At 45.4% G+C, this 20,388-nt stretch overlaps 1 protein-coding gene and 1 pseudogene across 1 annotated transcript; both read right to left on the bottom strand.

Annotated features, from left to right (window-relative positions):
• Positions 1–1,842: 1,842 nt before the first annotated feature.
• Positions 1,843–2,523, bottom strand: LOC118385970 (transmembrane protein 125). The gene has a single exon (XM_035773297.1). The coding sequence runs from the start codon at positions 2,521–2,523 to the stop codon at positions 1,843–1,845; it is 681 nt and encodes a 226-aa protein (XP_035629190.1).
• Positions 2,524–2,534: 11 nt separating this feature from the next.
• The window catches only part of LOC118385909 (cilia- and flagella-associated protein 57-like), a 44,474-nt pseudogene continuing 26,620 nt past the window's right edge, over positions 2,535–20,388 (bottom strand).

The raw sequence follows: 20,388 nt of genomic DNA, 5'->3' as shown, positions 1-20,388 counted from the left end.
CTGTTGCTAGCTAGCTCTAATTTAGCTCAGAAACCGGAAAAAAAAGTGAAAAGTCTTCACACCAAAAAAACAGAATATGTTTAAAGTCCGCGCTCCTTTTTGTTTACTCACTCAGTTTGATCGTTTGATGTAGTTGTATTAACTCCCCTTGCTAGGTTTGTTCTAGCTAAATATTTCTGGCTAGCATGTTAGCCTGCTGGCTAGGTTTTTGTGGTGTAGCTAGCTAGCGAGTCAAGACTTCTTAATTTGATGCGCAAAGTGACTTTTTTCTATTCTGATTGAATTGTTGTTGTTGTTGTTGTTCATCACTTCTTGTCTTGAATTATTTTTTAGATTTGAGTGTCTCATTCTAAAAACTAAAAAATGAAATAAATCAGGAGCTCACGTTGAACATCTCTGTAGCTCTTTCCCATCACTGTTTGTGGCTGTTGTCTCTCTATCATATGTACACAAACATACCTGGCACCACCTAGAAGGCATGTCCATAGCAGTGCACAGCAGAGACCAAGAACAGTCCCTTGTCAATTAGGGATTGCACGCTGTACTGGCTCATTGCACAGTCACTGCCGATGCTGTGTGTGTGTGTGTGAGAGAGAGAGAGTGTGGTAAGGGTGAGCCGTACTGGGCGATGCTGTGTGTGTGTGTGTGAGAGAGAGAGAGTGTGGTAAGGGTGAGCCGTACTGGGCGATGCTGTGTGTGTGTGTGTGAGAGAGAGAGAGTGTGGTAAGGGTGAGCCGTACTGGGCGATGCCAGCCTTTTTACGATCCACAGTCTGTCCATTGTCCGAGTGCCCAACCATCAGTACAACAACAATGGCCGCCTCAGTGACCCCTATTGTCTCTGAGCAACAGGCCGCTCACATGCACTGCCTGATAAGGAGGTGCGAGGGCCAGACACACACAAAACACACAGCAACTTAAATCCAAAAACAGCATCCAAGCACATAAGACGCTTTGTTTAATGAAACCACATTGTACCCTTTAACCATGGCAACAATGCAGGACGTTCTCCTCAGATTCTTGGTAAGCGTTGCAAAGCAAAGTGAGTGATGACACAGCTTGCTTATGGAGGTCTTTGCCCACCCAACACTGCTGTAAACCTGTGACATGAAAAGGTGACTAAATGTGTCATTGATCACTTTGATTAAGTTTGGAGATGCTGGGTACATTATTCTATGATATGATTATTCCTTACAGCAGCTTTTTCACCTGCTGCTTTGTAGTGGATGATATTATTATTATTACATTGGACACATTCTGAATCATTATCTCTGCACCGTGTTCAGTGTCCGGTGTCTGTGCAGTGTCACTGGTATTCTCTTCATTCCACATCATAGAAAGGGGCTCTGCTGGGATCATACATTGGCCCATGCTTTCGGGTTAGGGTTAGGGTTAGGGTTAGGGTTAGGGTTAGCCTAACCCTAACCCTAACCCTAACCCATTGGCCCATGCTTTCGCGTAAACATATAATGTGTTGACACAGCTCTGTATTCCTCATGGTATTTCATGATCCTGCAACATTACATCGTTTTAACAACCACAGGGGTGCTGTGGTAATCAACAACTCAATGAACATATAGTGGCTTTCCAAGATGGCCATTATGCTAAAATGCCATTTTCAAATGTGATGTCCATTGGTCCCTCCCTGACAGCAAGGTGGATGTGGCCCACATTCAGAACAAATGTGGCCCAGAAACTACAAGGCCACATACCTCAAACCAGAGCTGGCCAATAAGCTCCAACCTTCCCCCAGTGCGCATCTCCCACAGATCAGATCTGGTCCATATGTGTGTCGCAGTCATCTCCTGTCTGGGCTACCTGTCCCATCCCATGTCTCTGGTGGTCAGATGAGGTTAGCCAGGCTAGAGGTGGTCTCCCTCCTACCCTGGTCCATGTGTCGTCCAGAGATAGTGAACAACCCCACAGCCCTGTCCCTAAACCTCTGGCCCGGCCTGGTCCTCTCCAGCAGCATCACCACCCCTGTGTACACCCCTACCCCCACTACCGCTGCCCCCCCTCCAGCTAACAACACCACCCCAGAGATGTACATATCGTTCAGGGCCACGCCCGGCTGGGGCATGTGGTGCTCCAAAGCCAGCTTCAGCAGCACAGCCCCACAGACCACCAGACACAGCCCCGTGATGAGCACTACTAACAGATCCGACAGCCCTCCGCTCTTAAGGATATCGATCCGCCTGCGACTGCGCACACAGTTCATGTCCTGCACAGCCGAGCTCAGGAGCTGTTTGAGCAGGACGGCCAGGGCTAAGAGACACAGGGCCATGCCCGCTCCCATGCGCCAGTCACTGGAGAAACTGGTGGTGGTGGAGAGGAGAAGCACGCCACCCAGGCCACAGCCCAGGATGAGGAGGACCGCCACACAGTAGCACAGCAGAGACTTGGCCGGGTCCCGGAACCACCACAGCTCCACCTGTTCATCCAGAACACTGCGCTGGATCTGAGCAGGGTCGGGGCCGGCCGGCTGACCACCCCGCGACGGAGGGAAGTCCTCCAGCTCTGGCATCCTGATCCTCCCAGCCTGACAGACACGCTCACCAGAGAACTCTACCAGGACACAAGCTGGATCACTGGAACTCTCAGTGGAACACCGTTCTTTCTCTCTGGAAATCTTGAGTGGATCTCAATAGAGTCCTCAGTGAATCACAGCAGATGGATCACTGGAAACCTCACCGGATCACAGTTCCTTCTCACTTGATTACAGGTCCTCTTGGTGGATCACAGGGTCCATCAGGTAGCCCACTGCACTCTAAGAGGATGTCCTGTCACTGAACCCTCAGAGCTCAGGGACCAAATGCAGCCTGATGGATACCTGGGGAGAGGAGAGACAAGGGACATTAGAGCCACCTGACATGCACGCACGCACACACACGTTGCTGAATATGCAATCTTTAAAGCAGGGCTCTAAACATTAGAGATCCTGCCATATAACAGAGGTATCCTGCAGAGAGAGGTGTTTGAACTGACTGAAAACATAATGCTAAATATGCAACCTGAAAACCCCTCTCCCTTCTTAGACGTGTGTGTGTGTCTGACAGAGACAAATAACGTGAAATAGAAGTGTGTTTCTGTGTTTGAGTGTGTGTGTGGTGTTTATTAGATTAGCAGCTGATAGTGGCCTAGCATCTTTATGGTGTACTCCTGTATGTAGATCAGCACCCCATAGGCTAGCTTAGCCACCCCTCGTAGACTAGTTTAGCCACCCCTCGTAGGCTAGTTTAACCACCCCGTAGGCTAGTTTAGCCACCCCGTAGGCTAGTTTAGCCACCCCGTAGGCTAGTTTAGCCACCCAGCTCTCGTCCGGTGTTGTGTGCCACCTCCTGTTTATTCCCCGGCGAGGTGATATTTCTAAGATGGCAGCGCAACGCTGACTACAGCCCCCCTCACAACAGGGCTCAAGTATGACTCCTTTTATCAATGGTCTGTCCCTGTAGTCTCAGCGACTCTCAAGGTCAGGGCACAGACGGCTTGTCTTTAAAAGTCTGACAGCCCCTTTACTATCAAAGTAAATAGCGCGAGCAGAGGCACTGAGCGAGGCGAGCACACAGCAGCAGCAGCTCTCTGACAGGAATTACAACTGTCCTCTAACAGACCTGGTCTAGTCTGCTGACACAAACAGAACACTACTAGTCTGTCTGAGCCTCCAAGCGGCAGGTTGAGCTGAGTCCTCATCAACACACAGGGATCATCACACCGAGATATGACACACAGTACAGCTGAGTCACAAGGTGTTCACATTAGGTGTGAAGTGAAGGGATACTAAATAACAGAGCGCATTGCGTTTATTGGACTCCAGCTTCTCCACGCCGTTTCAGTTCATAATTATGAGGTGGATGTGTATACGAGGTGTACAGTGTGTGTATGTGGGGGGTACAGTGTGTGTGTTGTTGAGTCACAAATTAAATCCCAGCAGGTTTGGACCTGATGCCACTGACAGGTATAACAGGAATAGAAGGCAGTAATTGAGGTGACATATGAGCTGGATGAAAACAATAAAAACACACACACACATATATATAATTGGCTTTTCTCTCTAATACCAAAACACTCTCTCTCTCTCACTCTCACTCTCTCTCTCTCACATGCTGAGCGATTAACAAAAACATTTTCTGATTATTAAACAACTATTTGATTGACGTTGGTTCAATTACTTGAATTCCCCAACGTAATCCAAACCAAGTTCACTTAGTTTGGTTTTCTTGTGAGCTCAACGTGCCATTTCTCTAGTGAGAAATCCTATCAAGCACGAGAGACATCAAAATCAATGAACTAACTGTGAGATGCTGTAGGGAGTTTTCATAGGCAAATATTCAACCACGTTCAGCGCAGAAAACGTGGTAATTACCTACCGGAGTTGGGGAAGCTACTCTGAAAATATAGTTTGCCAAGCTACCAATTACTTCACACTGAAAGACATTAAGCTACACTTAAGAAAAATATAGTTCACTTAACTAGAGTTACTTTTAAAAAGTAGTTCACTACATCCAAACTACAATACATGGCTAAATGTATGTGGACACCCCTTCAAATTAGTGGATTTGGCTATTTCAGCCACACCCTCTGCTGACAGGTGTATAAAATCGAGCACACCGCCATGCAATCTCCATAGACAAACACTGGCAGTAGAATTGCCCATACTAAAGAGCTTAGTGACTTTCAATGTGGCACCATCATAGGATGCCACCTTTCCAACAAGTCAGTTCGTCAAATTTCTGCCCTGCTAAAAGCTGCCCCTGTCAACTGTAAGTGCTGTTATTGTGAAGTGGAAACTTATAGGAGCAACAACAGCTCAGGAGCGAAGTGGTAGACCACACAAGCTCACAGAACAAGACCAGCGGGTGCTGAAGCGAGCAGAGTGTAAAAATCATTTGTCCTCGGTTGCAACACTCACTACCGAGTTCCAAACTGCCTCTAGAAACAACGTTAGCACAATAACTTTTAGTCAGAAGCTTCATGAAATGGATTTCCATGGCCGAGCAGCCGCACACAAGCCTAAGATCACCATGTGCAATGCCAAGCATCGGCTGGAGTGGTGTAAAGCTTGCCGCCATTGGACAATGGAGTAGTGGAAACGTGTTCTCTGGAGTGATGAATCACCCTTCACCATCTGGCAGGGCGAAGGATGAATCTGGGTTTGGTTGATGCCAGGAGAACGATACCTGCCCCAATGCTGTAAAGTTTGGTGGAGTAGGAATAATGGTCTGGGGCTGGCTTTCATGGTTCGGGCTAGGCGCCTTAGTTCCAGTGAAGGGAAATCTTAATGCTTCAGCATACAACGACAGTCTACATGATTCTGTGCTTCCAACTTTGTGCAACAGTTTGGGGAAGGCCCTTTCCTGTTTCAGCATGACAATGACCCTGTGCACAAAGCGAGGTCCATAGAGAAATGGTTTGTCGAGATGGGTGTGGAATAACTTGACTGGCCTGCAGAGAGCTCTGACCTCAACCCCATTGAATGCCTTTAGGATGAATTGGAACGCCGACTGCGAGCCAAGCCTAATCGCCCAACATCAGTGCCCAACCTTACTAACGCTCTCATGGCTGAATGGAAGCAAGTCCCCACAGCAATGTTCCAACATCTAGCGGAAAGCCTTCAGAGAAGAGTGGAGGCTGTTATAGCAGGAAAAGGGGGACCAACTCCATATTAATGTCCATAATTTTGGAATGAGACGTTCAACGAGTAGTTGTCCACATACTTTTGGTCATGTAGTATATACAGCTCTGGAAAAAAATGAAGAGACCACTGCAAAAGTATCAGTTTCTCTGGTTTTACTATTTATAGATGTGTTTGGGTAAAATTAACATTTTGTTTTCAATGAACTACCTACAACATTTCTTCCAAATTCCAAATAAAAATATTGTCACTTAGAGCATATATTTGCAAAAAATTGCAACTGGTTAAAATAACAAAAAATATGCAGTGTTGTCAGACCTCGAATAACGCAAAGAAAATATGTTTTATATTAATTTATAAACAACACAATACTAATGTTTTAACTTGTCTTGGCCTGCTCTCCTCTCCAGTCTTTCACATTGATGTTGGGTGACTTTATGTCACTCCTGGTGCAGAAATTCAAGCAGCACTGCTTTGTTAAATGGCTTGTGACCATCCATCTTCCTCCTGATCACATTCCAGAGGTTTTCAATGGGGTTCAGGTCTGGAGATTGGGCTGGCCATGACAGGGTCTTGATCTGGTGGTCCTCCATCCACATCTTGATTACCTGGCTGTATGGTATGGAGCATTGTCCCATGACAGGGTCTTGATCTGGTGGTCCTCCATCCACATCTTGATTACCTGGCTGTGTGGTATGGAGCATTGTCCCATGACAGGGTCTTGATCTGGTGGTCCTCCATCCACATCTTGATTACCTGACTGTGTGGTATGGAGCATTGTCCCATGACAGGGTCTTGATCTGGTGGTCCTCCATCCACATCTTGATTACCTGGCTGTGTGGCATGGAGCATTGTCCCATGACAGGGTCTTGATCTGGTGGTCCTCCATCCACATCTTGATTACCTGGCTGTGTGGTATGGAGCATTGCCCCATGACAGGGTCTTGATCTGGTGGTCCTCCATCCACATCTTGATTACCTGACTGTGTGGTATGGAGCATTGTCCCATGACAGGGTCTTGATCTGGTGGTCCTCCATCCACATCTTGATTACCTGACTGTGTGGTATGGAGCATTGTCCCATGACAGGGTCTTGATCTGGTGGTCCTCCATCCACATCTTGATTACCTGACTGTGTGGTATGGAGCATTGTCCTGCTGGAAAAACCAATCCTCAGAGTTGGGGAACATTGTCAGAGCAGAAGGAAGCTAGTTCTTCCAGAACAACCTTGTATGTGGCTTGATGCCAAAGGTGATTCAACAAAGAACAGAGTAAACGGTCTGAATACTTATGTAAATGTTATATTACTGTTTTTTTTGTGGGTTTTTTAAATGTATATTTGCTAAAATGTGAAAAAATAAAATAATAATTGCTTTGTCATTATGGGGTATTGTGTGTAGATTGAGGGGAAAAAACAATTTAATCAATTTTAGAATAAGGTTGTAACAACAAAATTAGAAAAAGTCAAGGGGTCTGAATACTTTCTGAAGGCACTGTGTATATAAATAAATAAATTGCATCTATGATTGTTGTAGATGTATTCAATGATCACACCAATGATAGAAATTATGGAAATGTGATTCAGTACATTTTGATGGGTAGTGCAAGTGTATAGCCCACAACAGTGTAATGTACTGTAAATTACAAGCTCCTGTTTTTCTAGTCCTTCCGGTTCTGACCTTTTGCCTGCCCTGACACTGAGCCCGCCTGCCTGACCATTCTGCCTGACTGACCATTCTGCCTGCCCTGACACTGAGCCCGCCTGCCTGACCATTCTGCCTGACTGACCATTCTGCCTGCCCTGACACTGAGCCCGCCTGCCTGACCATTCTGCCTGCCCTGACACTGAGCCCGCCTGCCTGACCATTCTGCCTGCCCTGACACTGAGCCCGCCTGCCTGACCATTCTGCCTGCCCTGAAGCTGAGCCCGCCTGCCTGACCATTCTGCCTGGCCTGACACTGAGCCCGCCTGCCTGACCATTCCCCCGACCTCGAGCCTGCCAGCCGCCCTGTACCGTTTGGACCTGATTATGAACTCTTGCCTGTCCTCACCCTGCCTCTTGCCTTTCCCTCGCTATTAAATAAATATCAGAGACTCTAATCATCTTCCACCTGTGTCTTCATCTGAATCTCGCCTTGTGTCATTATATACTCATTATATTTCACAGTAACCTTATATTCGGGATCAATGGTTGTGTGGTGAAAGATGTCTACAAACAAAATGAATGCACAAAGTTACAACTGTGACTAATTTGGCGTTTTGTACAAAAAATGTATCAAATTCACCACAAGCTTGTGAAAATAGTACCAAAGCGATTAAAACAAACTGTAACAGAATGTGCAATTTAGCTATTAAACACAACTATAGTTCAAGTGAGAATTAGGCAGGTCTGATGACAAAAATGAAAAGAAATTCTTGCTTACTTCACCCATATTTTAGTTTTGCATAAAAAGAAGGGTGTAGTTTGTTGTTAGCGACACCGCAAAACATTTATTAACTACTCAAAACACCACCAAGATTTTGAATTTAGCTCAACCACCACCAGGCTACTGCAAAATTACTAATTGAACTAAATGCAGTTCACTACTCCCCAACCCTGTTAACCACAATGACCAGAATCTATTTAGCCTATTCTTCCTGGAGCTGCACACAGACCGCATGAGAGAGGAATGTACAACACAGCAACAGAGATAGACAGACAGTTTGGGACATATAGCTTTACTAACCGATTGACAGTTGTAGCAGACAGCTCTGCAGCATGGGCAGCTGTGGCAACCCAATGATCAGGGGCTACCCTTTTTCGCTAGCTAAGACTGGGGAGCTTGGCTCGTTGGGGAGCACAGGGATAATGCTAGATGGTTGTCTGGCTGCTACTGCCTGAGCAGAGATGAGATGACGACTTTAAGAAATGAAAAAATGAGATCATTAAATAATAAATGTAGTAATATATTAAAGGAATGTGAATTCATTATTGTTAATAAGTGCTAAGCAGTAATTGGCAGTCACATCATGGGGCTCATTCATTGCTTTATTCTGTGTTAGAGACAATTGAATGTTCTCAATATATTTGGCTTTGGAATTTCAATTCAAAAGCTCAAAAATTATTTCAAGCTCATATTTCATAATTTTAAAAAACTAATATTTTGTATTTATCAAAACCAAAATTGAAAACCGTGATTAATTGTTTTAAACCGAACCGACCTCAAAAAGCACTAATCGCTCGGCACTAACCCACACACACTCTCTCTCTCTCTCCTCATTCTCCTCTATTGTTTAGAGGCGTCCTGCCTGCTCTCTTATCAGAGCTGATAGGACCTCTCCTTCACATCACAGATACCAGAGGCCTCATCATAAAAACCTTCATCATCTGCTCCTCTGTGTGAGCTATTCTCTAGTCTGTCTCTTCTGTATTTCGCAGACAGGCACAGAGGCAGACAATGACTTCCCCCAAACGTCTGCAGCACCTAGCAAGGTTGATGACGGTTATATGCAGAGCAGCATATTTCAGTTAATGCAAATTTGCTCTGTGATAATGATGATGAAAACCCACAGATAATCGTAAAACCTTGAGAATCAGTTAGTAAGACCTCTTTTCGGTTCAGTTTTTTAAAAGGTCTGAAGGTTGGTCTGTTGGTCAACTCGACAGAGGAGCTATGCTTTATGGACACTTTATTCCCTATGTTATTTGGCCCTGCTGAATTCATCCCACCAAGTCATTAGTGTCTCATTTTATGTTGAAGTTCTGTTCTTTTGTTCTTTTAAAATTGCCATTATAATCAGTCTGTAGATCAATTATTCATGGGTTCACATAAGAACAAAATAAACAAAATGGTAGTTGTTTTACTTCTGACAGGAGGAGATGAGAGCCAAGGGAGCCAGACAGTTGCAGAAGCTTTGCTTTGATCTGCAGTCAAACGGCTGAAACTGCTTGTCCCTACTTCCTCTCTGCAGGGTTTGAACCGACACACCACTCCCTCCGATCAGCAGGTGTTTAAAGAGGCCTTTAGAGCTACCAGCAGTACTGAGGGGTCCCTTTAATAATTAATCCAGGCCTGAGAGCCCAGGCCAGCCAGCAGGGAAAGAGGAGCAGTCCCCGACAGGATGGAGTTTCATTGGCATTCAGTAAACTGATGTCACGTTCCTGCACTGGTCCTGGTCCATCAGCACATTCTCATACAGTCCAAGCAGGCATGGAATTGGACGCCTACAGAAGAAAGGTCTGGTCGTGTTGAAGTCTCACAGGCAATGAGTTAGCTGACTATGACACAAACGGGGTCCTCGCCTTGGTCCTGTTGTGTGAATGTGTTTACCTGAGGCCCTTGGAGAGGATGTGTGGCCAGGAGTTGCCGTGGCAACAGTGCCTCCTCCTCTTCCTGTTCCTGTCCATCAGTGACGAGAGGGGTCAGGATTGGCACCATCTGTTTTTGCGCTGGGCATCAGTGCCAAGCTCCATGGGGGCCGGGAGCCTGGAGCTGCGAGGGGCTGGAGGCAGGCAGGCGTCTGGGGATGAGGCTAGGCAGGGCTGGATGGAGGAGTGGCGGGTGGAGAGAGAGAGGTTCTGAATGGTTCATTATTCAGGCGGTGTCTATGTTCCTGTCACAGTCCAGCCAGTCAGGGGCCTCGGGACCCTCTCTGTTGCCAGGCACGATGAGGGGACAATTGGCAGACACACCAACTCAGTTGGGCTTAATGCTATTTTAATTGTGGACTATGTGCTTGATAGCAAATACTAATACAACTAACAGCACAAGGAAACACTTGTCTCCCCCGCTGTTCTCCCCCCTGGTCCTGTACCTGATGTTGTTTTCAATCTCTCTTCAGCAGGACCTAGTGATGTTGACGGTGATGTTACTACCCCTCTCAGCTTGCACTGACTCCCTGCCGAGACCTCAGCCACCTGGCTCTACAGTAGCTTGCCTGCATCAGTCACAAACTGGATGGAAAGAAGAATAGAATATGGTTAAGAACAGAATTGGAAAAAAAAAGAACACCAACACAACATAATCTAAAGCGAGTCTGACATTTTTTTGCACTTGACTTTTCATTTGCATACAGTATTTTCCTCCCTTGAATGCAGACTGTTTCCTGTCCTTGATGTGGTTTTGCTGATAGTTTCTCTTATAGCTGCCCACTCGGATGTACACTCTCCTCTCTGTAGTGGCCAGCCTGAGCCTGCCTGCCTTCATTGAGCACAGCTCCAATATTAAAACCCTAATCAAATCACCAATTAACATGCACTCGCGTCCCCCTTGCCTCGCTCCATTCTGCTGACGACAATAAACATGTTTACCTTTTGTTGTTCGCCATTATTTTTTTTAATTGTATGGGTTCGGAAGGCGGCCTTCAACATATTCAAACATCCCTGCTCTGTGAGAAACAGGAGCCTGGGTTCCAGATAGAACCGGATCCTCACTGGGCTGGGTTCCAGATACAACCTGATCCTCACGGGGCTGGGTTCCAGATACAACCTGATCCTCACGGGGCTGGGTTCCAGATACAACCTGATCCTCACGGGGCTGGGTTCCAGATACAACCTGATCCTCACGGGGCTGGGTTCCAGATACAACCTGATCCTCACGGGGCTGGGTTCCAGATACAACCTGATCCTCAAGGGTCTGGGTTCCAGATACAACCTGATCCTCAAGGGTCTGGGTTCCAGATACAACCTGATCCTCAAGGGTCTGGGTTCCAGATACAACCTGATCCTCAAGGGTCTGGGTTCCAGATACAACCTGATCCTCACGGGGCTGGGTTCCAGATACAACCTGATCCTCACGGGGCTGGGTTCCAGATACAACCTGATCCTCACGGGGCTGGGTTCCAGATACAACCTGATCCTCACGGGGCTGGGTTCCAGATACAACCTGATCCCCACGGGGCTGGGTTCCAGATACAACCTGATCCCCACGGGGCTGGGTTCCAGATACAACCTGATCCTCACGGGGCTGGGTTCCAGATACAACCTGATCCTCACAGGGCTGGGTTCCAGATAGAACCTGATCCTCACGGGGCTGGGTTCCAGATACAACCTGATCCTCACAGGGCTGGGTTCCAGATAAAACCTGATCCTCACGGGGCTGGGTTCCAGATAGAACCTGATCCTCACAGGGCTGGGTTCCAGATACAACCTGATCCTCACGGGGCTGGGTTCCACACTCTCGCTCTCTCACCTTCTGTCTCTCTCTCACACTCACCCTCTCTCCTGCACTCTCTCAAATACATCAAACACATGGTGTCCTGGCATTATGAGCCATCCTCCCCTCACCAGCCTCCGCTGGCACACACATGCATGCGCTTAGTCACACACTCACTCCATCCCTCGTTCCCTCACTCGCCTTTTAGTTTATTGGTGAGACTATGTTATGTATATTGATCATGAGATAGCAGGGAACAACAATGGAGAGGTCACTCCTAGGTATAGTTATTTACTGTTACACAAGTATATGCTAGATGGATTTTTCACAACATCACTGACTTGTGTTTTGTATGGTATATACAAGTGGAAATAGCTACAACAGTGTTTAGAGGTCAACACTAACACTTGGGTCCAAAACTTAAGGTGTGATATTGGCAGGAACTAGTTACAGTATAGGAAATCCTGGTTGGCCTGAATAAATAAAAAAAACTGGACAGTTCAGTCCTCCACAAAACCTGTTACACCCATTCTGTCTGGCAATAAAATGTTCATATTTATTCAGCTATTCCAGTCTTTACAGCTTCACAAAAATGTGTCTGAAAATAAATAAAATAAACTATAATTGTGTTATTTGCATGATGGTTGTAAGAATAGTCAGGAGTATGTTTTGGTTTTTAAACACATTACTGTTTTTTTATGCAATGTTTAATATCTCTTATGGTCATGGGTCAAGTCAGGCTCGAAAATATGAATGAAAACTTCAGTCAAACAGCCAATAACCATGATCAAACTTCTGGAAATGAATTCCTTCATGGGGGGGTGGACCAAGTAAGTGACCAATTTCCCACTAAATGTTGACAAATTCTAAAATTACGAGCTTCACTGTCCTTTCATGGGAGATATCTATCAGAAAATATGCTTAGAGGCTTTAAGAAAGTACAAAGGGCTATTTGTATTCAATGTGGCAACTGCAGTGAGCTAAACTCTCCAATGTAGCCTACTCTGGCTCTATGGGATGATTGTCTCAACAGTATGGTTACAACAAACATACAGCAACACATTACCTATGGCTGTCATACGTAACACTGTCATAATGCTATATCACACCTGTCATGAGGACAGATCACGACGTTATGACAGTAAACTAGGCTATTTATATTCAGCTCAAATGATCTTGCTTGATAATTCAAATAAGTAGCTAGCCTAGAACCGAACTATAAAAGGTGGAACAATGTCAAGAAAGTTATTTAGCCTAGTCACCTTCAGGTGGCTCGGCTTCATCAAATCGAGTGTGTGATCCATGCACTGTCGAGCATTTGTATTCTGTCTATATGCTGTTTACCTGTGCGTGGTGCTGGCACATTCCCAGTCGCTATTCATCCTCGAAACGGAACGACTCCACAAATCTCCGTTTCTGCGCGGGGAGGTATTTCCAAATCCAAACCATATGCCGCGCGTTTGGTGCGTGAAAGGACGGTTTGAAACAGTATAGTCTCAATAATCAACATAATTCTGACTAGACTGACTACCTTTCTCCGATGTGGAGCCTCCGATGGTGATTGTGTGTGCCTCTCGCACTCACTGAACCGTCCGCAGGTCTAGCGGACTTTCCCGGTTGCAGGTGTGGTCACCGCACGCAGAGGCGACGCTGGTTGGGAGGGGAAAGCGCATCAGTAGGCTACAGAGCAGCGCGCGACCTTTCGCTGGCGTCCCATGGGGAAAGCCCGCGCGCCAGCCTTAAATTATAAACACTTCTCATGAAGGGGATGTGCGCCGTTGGGATAGCACCGAGCTGACAGACAAAATAGATTTTCCCAGTACTTTTTAAAAAGTCTAGAGAATGATAGGCTTACCGTTTTTGCCACTTCCTATTATTATGGTGATAATACGAAGGAATATCCTACAGTTGACAAACAGGTCCCGTAAAAACGCACGTACACGCATTAATAAAACACAAATATGCTAGCCTCCTGACAAGCCATTAGGAGTGTAGACTGTTTTGCATGCACAACAATGTCAATTGTTCTTGTTAATTAATAGTTTGTCATAAAAAAATCCATAATTTCCAGTCTGACAATGCTTTGATTTGACCCTGCCAATAACACCCTCCATTCACTTTTGGAAATCCCAATCTAATTTAATATATATATATATATATATATATATATATATATAATCTAATTTAATATATATATAAACATTATAAATTGTTATATTTAATGGATATAAATTTTTGGATGGAGGGGATTTTGGAGGGGTTGGGGGTTATAAATTGTTATAAATTGATTTGGATGGAGGGGTTGGGGTGGTTATAAATTGATTTGGATGGAGGGGTTGGGGTGGTTATAAATTGATTTGGATGGAGGGGTTGGGGGGGTTATAAATTGATTTGGATGGAGGGGTTGGGGTGGTTATAAATTGATTTGGATGGAGGGGTTGGGGTGGTTATAAATTGATTTGGATGGAGGGGTTGGGGTGGTTATAAATTGATTTGGATGGAGGGGTTGGGGTGGTTATAAATTGATTTGGATGGAGGGGTTGGGGGGGATTTGGATTGGTTATAAATTTGGTGGAGGGGTTGGGGGTTATAAATTGGATGGCGGGGTTGGGGGGGATGGCGGGGTTGGGGGGATTTGGATGGAGGGGTTGGGGGTTATAAATTGATTTGGATGGATTGGGGTTGGGGGTTATAAATTGATTTTGGGGGATTTGGTTATAAATGGAAGGGATTTGGATGGAGGGGTTGGGGGGTTATAAATTGGTTTGGATGGAGGGGTTGGGGGGTTATAAATTGGTTTGGATGGAGGGGTTGGTTATAAATTGGTTTGGATGGAAGGGGGGTTATAAATTGGTTTGGAGGGAGGGGTTGGGGGTTATAAATTGGTTTGGAGGGAGGGGTTGGGGGGGTTATAAATTGATTTGGATGGAGGGGTTGGGGGGGTTATAAATTGATTTGGATGGAGGGGTGGGGGGGTTATAATTGTTTTTGGATTGGATGGAGGAGGGTTTGGGGGTTATAAATTGATTTGGATGGAGGGGTTGGGGGGGTTATAAATTGATTTGGATGGAGGGGTTGGGGGGGTTATAAATTGGTTTGGATGGAGGGGTTGGGGGGTTATAAATTGGTTTGGAGGGAGGGGTTGGGGGGGGTTATAAATTGGTTTGGAGGGTGGGGTTATAAATTGGTTTGGATGGAGGGGTTATAAATTGGTTTGGATGGAGAGGTTGGGGTGGTTATCAATTTATTTGGATGGAGGGGTTGGGGGTGGTTATAAATTGATTTGGATGGAGGGGTTAAAAAATTATTTGGATGGAGGGGTTGGGGGGGTTATAAATTGATTTGGATGGAGGGGCTGGGGGTGGTTATGAATTGGTTTGGAGGGAGGGGTTTGGAGGGGGGTGGTTATGAATTGGTTTGGAGGGAGGGGTTGGGGGGGTTATCATTGATTTGGATGGAGGGGTTAAAAATTATTTGGATGGAGGGGTTGGGGGTGGTTATGAATTGGTTTGGAGGGAGGGGTTGGGGGTGGTTATGAATTGGTTTGGAGGGAGGGGTTGGGGGGGTCATAAATTGGTTTGGATGGAGGGTAGCTTGGCAGTGGAGGGGGGTCTATAAGGGTGTATCTTCATCAGGACCTGGATCTCCTCCCTGAGCCTGTGAATCTCCAGGCGCTGCAGCTGAACGATACGGTCCCCCTCCTGGTTCAGACGGACCACCATGTTACTGGGGTTGGCCCTGGGAGACAGCAGCGCTGGGGACGGAGACATAAAGTCAGCTCACTGAGCAGCTACTTTAGATGTGGATAACTTAAAAATATGATTTTTTCAAGTGACTTAACTTAGCGATGAAACAGAGAACCTCAAGCACCTCTATGAATATAAACTCCAGGAAGTGAGGTGGTTTCCCCACATGGTAAAAGTTATCCTGCAGACTCTTTCCAATGAAAGCTGCAATCAGTCGTCTTTACTGTAAATCAGTCCAGATAAGAGAGAAACAGGTCACCTTTGAGAGTGTTGGTCTGCTTCTTGCCCTGTTTTCTCATCAGACTCTTGTAGTCGTGGACCTGGGAACGCACCAGACGCAACTCTTTTCTCAGGTCGTTGATCTCTCTGATTAGAGTTGCATTCTCCTGTAGCAATCAATGAATGAATCAACCAATCAGTTAGTCAAAGAATAGTACAGAACAAACAGCCTATAGATTTGGGGTGTATAATAAAGTTGTGGTCACTAATTTTATGACTATTGTGTGCGGCACTCCAACAGTCCTTTATGAAAAGTCTCGTCTCTGTCACCTGCATGATCTTGACGTTGTCTGCATGGTGGACCACGCCGTCTTTGGCCAGTTTCCTCTTCAGGGATGCCACGTTCCTCTCCAGGTGCTCTCTGTGCCGGGCGTACTCCCTCTGGACTGCTGCGTCCACACCAACTATATCCACCTGAGAGACATGAAGAGCAGCCATATTTGATTACAATGAATACACAGTAGCCAACTTACTTATCCATGACGAGTTGCATTCTTTAACTTCTGGGTACATTTTTGCTCAGGGAGAACTTTTTAGACCAGCACTGTAGCCATTACAAAGTTACAACCCAATTCACTCTACCAGCTTGCATGAAAGAGCATAAAAGCAGCACAAACAGGCAGAGTGAGCTCTAGTGAGCCTATAACAATGCTGCTCTTGCGCTCTGTCAATTCAATTCAAGGGGCTTTATTGGCATGGGAAACATATGTTTACATTGCCAAAGCAAGTGAAGTAGATATACAAAAGTAAAATAAATAATACAAATGAACTCTCTCTCTCCGTCTCCCTCTTTCATCCTGTTTCTCTCACCACATCACTCTTCTGTACATAGCGGTCGTAAAGGTCTGTGATGCTGTCCTTTAACCTCTTAGGCTCCTGGGTGAATCCCACACAGTTATGGTGGTCCGTCTTGAACCTACGTACCAGGGCCTCCACATCCCTTACCTGGGGAAGAGGGGTTGGTCATATGCAAAGTTAAAAACACAAATATAAACACCTGCCATGCACTCAAGGTCAAATGGTATCCCTCTCCCCCACACACTACATACCTTCTGCAGTCCCTTGTGCATCTCCTTGTCGGTGGTGGTGAGTTTGAGCTTCAGCTCAGCGATGTCCAGTTCCTGTTGAGCATTCTTCTTGTGGAAGGTATCCAGCTCCTGCTCAATCTACAGAGTACAGGAAGCCCATAGCATTGATCTCTATATACTCCCACATACAGCTGATCTATAGCACTCATCTAAACCCTGATCCACTCTTATCTATATGGACACAGTCATCATTTCCATCTACATGAAGAGAGGGCTAAAAGTTGGCAGGCGGTTTAAATAAGTATCAATGATGAAAAAACTAAGAACTAAAGTAGGAAAAGCCTCCCCATTTTTCCTCCAAACATAACGATGGTCATTATGGCCACATAGTTCTATTTTTGTTTCATCAGACCAGAGGACATTTCTCCAAAAAGTACGATCTTTGTCCCCATGTGCAGTTGCAAACCGTAGTCTGGCTTTTTTTATGGAGGTTTTGGAGCAGTTGCTTCCTCCTTGCTGAGCGGCCTTTCAGGTTATGTCGATATAGGACTCGTTTTACTGTGGATATACAGTGGGGAGAACAAGTATTTGATACACTGACGATTTTGCAGGTTTTCCTACTTAAAATGCATGTAGAGGTGTGTAATTTTTTTATCATAGGTACACTACAACTGTGAGAGACGGAATCTAAAACAAAAATCCAGAAAATCACATATGATTTTTAAGTAATTAATTTGCATGTTATTGCATGACATAAGTATTTGATACATCAGAAAAGCAGAACTTAATATCTGGTACAGAAACCTTGGTTTGCAATTACAGAGATCATATGTTTCCTGTAGTTCTTGACCAGGTTTGCACACACTGCAGCAGGGATTTTGGCCCACTCCTCCATACAAACCCTCTCCAGATCCTTCAGGTTTCAGGGTTGTTGCTGGGCAATACGGACTTTCAGCCCCCTACAAAGATTTTCTATTGGGTTCAGGTCTGGAGACTGGCTAGGCCACTCCAGGACCTTGAGATGCTTCTTACGGAGCCACTCCTTAGTTGCCCTGGCTGTGTGTTTCGGGTCGTTGTCATGCTGGAAGACCCAGCCACGACCCATCTTCAATGCTCTTACTGAGGGAAGGAGGTTGTTGGCCAAGATCTCGCGATACATGGCCCCATCCATCCTCCCCTCAATATGGTGCAGTTGTCCTGTCCCCTTTGCAGAAAAGCATCCCCAAAGAATGATGTTTCCACCTCCATGCTTCACGGTTGGGATGGTGTTCTTGGGGTTGTACTCATCCTTCTTCTTCCTCCAAACACGGCAGGTGGAGTTTAGAACAAAAAGCTCTATTTTTGTCTCATCAGACCACATTACCTTCTCCCATTCCTCCACTGGATCATCCAGATGGTCATTGGCAAACTTCGGACGGGCCTGGACATGCGCTGGCTTGAGCAGGGGGACCTTGCGTGCGCTGCAGGATTTTAATCCATGACAGCGTAGTGTGTTACTAATGGTTTTCTTTGAGACTGTGGTCCCAGCTCTCTTCAGGTCATTGACTAGGTGCTGCCATGTAGTTCTGGGCTGATCTCTCACCTTCCTCATGATCATTGATGCCCCACGAGGTGAGATCTTGCATGGAGCCCCAGACCGAGGGTGATTGACCGTCATCTCGAACTTCTTCCATTTTCAAATAATTCCGCCAACAGTTGTTGGCTTCTCATCAAGCTGCTTGCCTATTGTCCTGTAGCCCATCCCAGCTGTGTGCAGGTCTCCAATTTTATCCCCGATGTCCTTACACAGCTCTCTGGTCTTGGCCATTGTGGAAAGGTTAGAGTCTGTTTGATTGAGTGTGTGGACAGGTATCTTTTATACAGCTAATGAGTTCAAACAGGTGCAGTTAATATGGGTAATGAGTGGAGAACAGGAGGGCTTCTTAAGAAAAACTAACAGGTCTGTGAGAGCTGGAATTCTTACTGGTTGGTAGGTGATCAAATACTTATGTCATGCAATAAAATGCAAATTAATAACTTTAAAAAATCATACAATGTGATACTTTTGAACCCGTTTCCTCCAGCATCTTCACAAGGTCCTTTGCTGTTGTTCCGAGATTGATTTGCACTTTTCGCACCAAAGTGCGTTCATCTCTAGGAGACAGAAAGTGTCTCCTTCCTGAGCGGTATGACGGCTACGTGGTCCCATGGTGTTTATACTTGTGTACTATTGTTTGTACAGATGAACGCAGTACCTTCAGACATTTGGAAATTGCACCCAAGGATGAACCAGACTTGTGGAGGTCTACAATTCTTTTTCTGAGGTCTTGGCTGATTTCTTTTGATTTTCCCATAATGTCAAGCATAGAGGAACTGAGTTTGAAGGTAGGCCGTGAAATACATGTCACGGCTCTCGTTGGTGGTAGGAAGAGTAGACCAAAGCACAGCGTGGAAAGTGTTGGTTATTATTTTATTCAAAAAACACTCAAACAAAAAAGCGAAAGCACACAGTTCTGTCAGGCTAAGACACTAAACAGAAAACAAGATCCCACAACCTAATGTTGGAAAAAGGGCTGACTAAGTATGATCCCCAATCAGAGACAACGATAGACAGCTGCCTCTGATTGGGAACCACACTCAGCCAAAAACAAAGAAACAGAAGACATAGAATGTCCCACCCTAGTCACACCCTGACCTAACCAAACATAGAGAATAAGGATCTCTAAGGTCAGGGCTTGACAACACATCCACAGGTACACCTCCAACTGACCCAAATAATGTCAATTAGCCTATCAGAAGCTTCTAAAGCCATGGCATCATTTCTGGAATTTTCCAAGCTGTTTAAAGGCACAGTCAACTTAGTGTATGTAAACTTCTGACCCACTGGAATTGTGATACAGTGAATTATAAGTGAAATAATCTGTCTGTAAACAATTGTTGGAAAAATTACTTGTGTCATGCACAAAGTAGATGTCCTATCCGACTTGCCAAAACTATAGTTTGTTAACAAGAAATTTGTGGAGTGGTTGAAAAACATGACTCCAACCTAAGTTAATGACTCCAACCTAAGTGTATGTAAACTTCCGACTTCAACTGTACCTACTCAAGAGACATTTCAGCAATGGTTAACGAATTCAACAATGACAGTTAACCAGTTAAAGAACTGATACAGGAGGAGGAAGTTATACCTCATGGGTCTGCTCTTTCATCTCCTTGATGTCGTTCTCTCTGAGCTCAATCTGTTTCTCCAGTTCTTTGATCTTGTAGTCCAGAACAAACTTAAATTTCGCCAGCTCCTGGTTCTTCTTTTTCAGGTCATATATGCATTTCTCCTACACAGGGATAAGGGACAAGACAAGACAAACAGGCCTCAGATCAGATCATGGATGTGTTTCTCTTACAAAGGATCAGGGACAAGACCCTAGCCTGCTGATCACAGATATGTTGTGCGGTCTTGCCAATCCATATGTGGTCTTTGTCACGCAACAACCATAGGAGTTGGCAAGACAAGACATACAGGCCTCAGATCAAAAAATCCAATCAAATTTGATTAGTCACATACTCCAAATACAACAAATCAAATCAAATTGTA

This window comes from Oncorhynchus keta, chromosome 1, assembly GCF_023373465.1.
Source record: "Oncorhynchus keta strain PuntledgeMale-10-30-2019 chromosome 1, Oket_V2, whole genome shotgun sequence".
Classification (NCBI taxonomy): Eukaryota; Metazoa; Chordata; class Actinopteri; order Salmoniformes; family Salmonidae; genus Oncorhynchus; species Oncorhynchus keta.
Note: the sequence above shows the minus strand (reverse complement) of the source record. Positions and strands in the feature narration are given on the sequence as shown.

What these genes read in the sequence shown, in the direction of transcription:
- LOC118385970 (XM_035773297.1), bottom strand. Translation starts at nt 2,523, where the DNA reads ATGCCAGAGCTGGAGGACTTCCCTCCGTCGCGGGGTGGTCAGCCGGCC.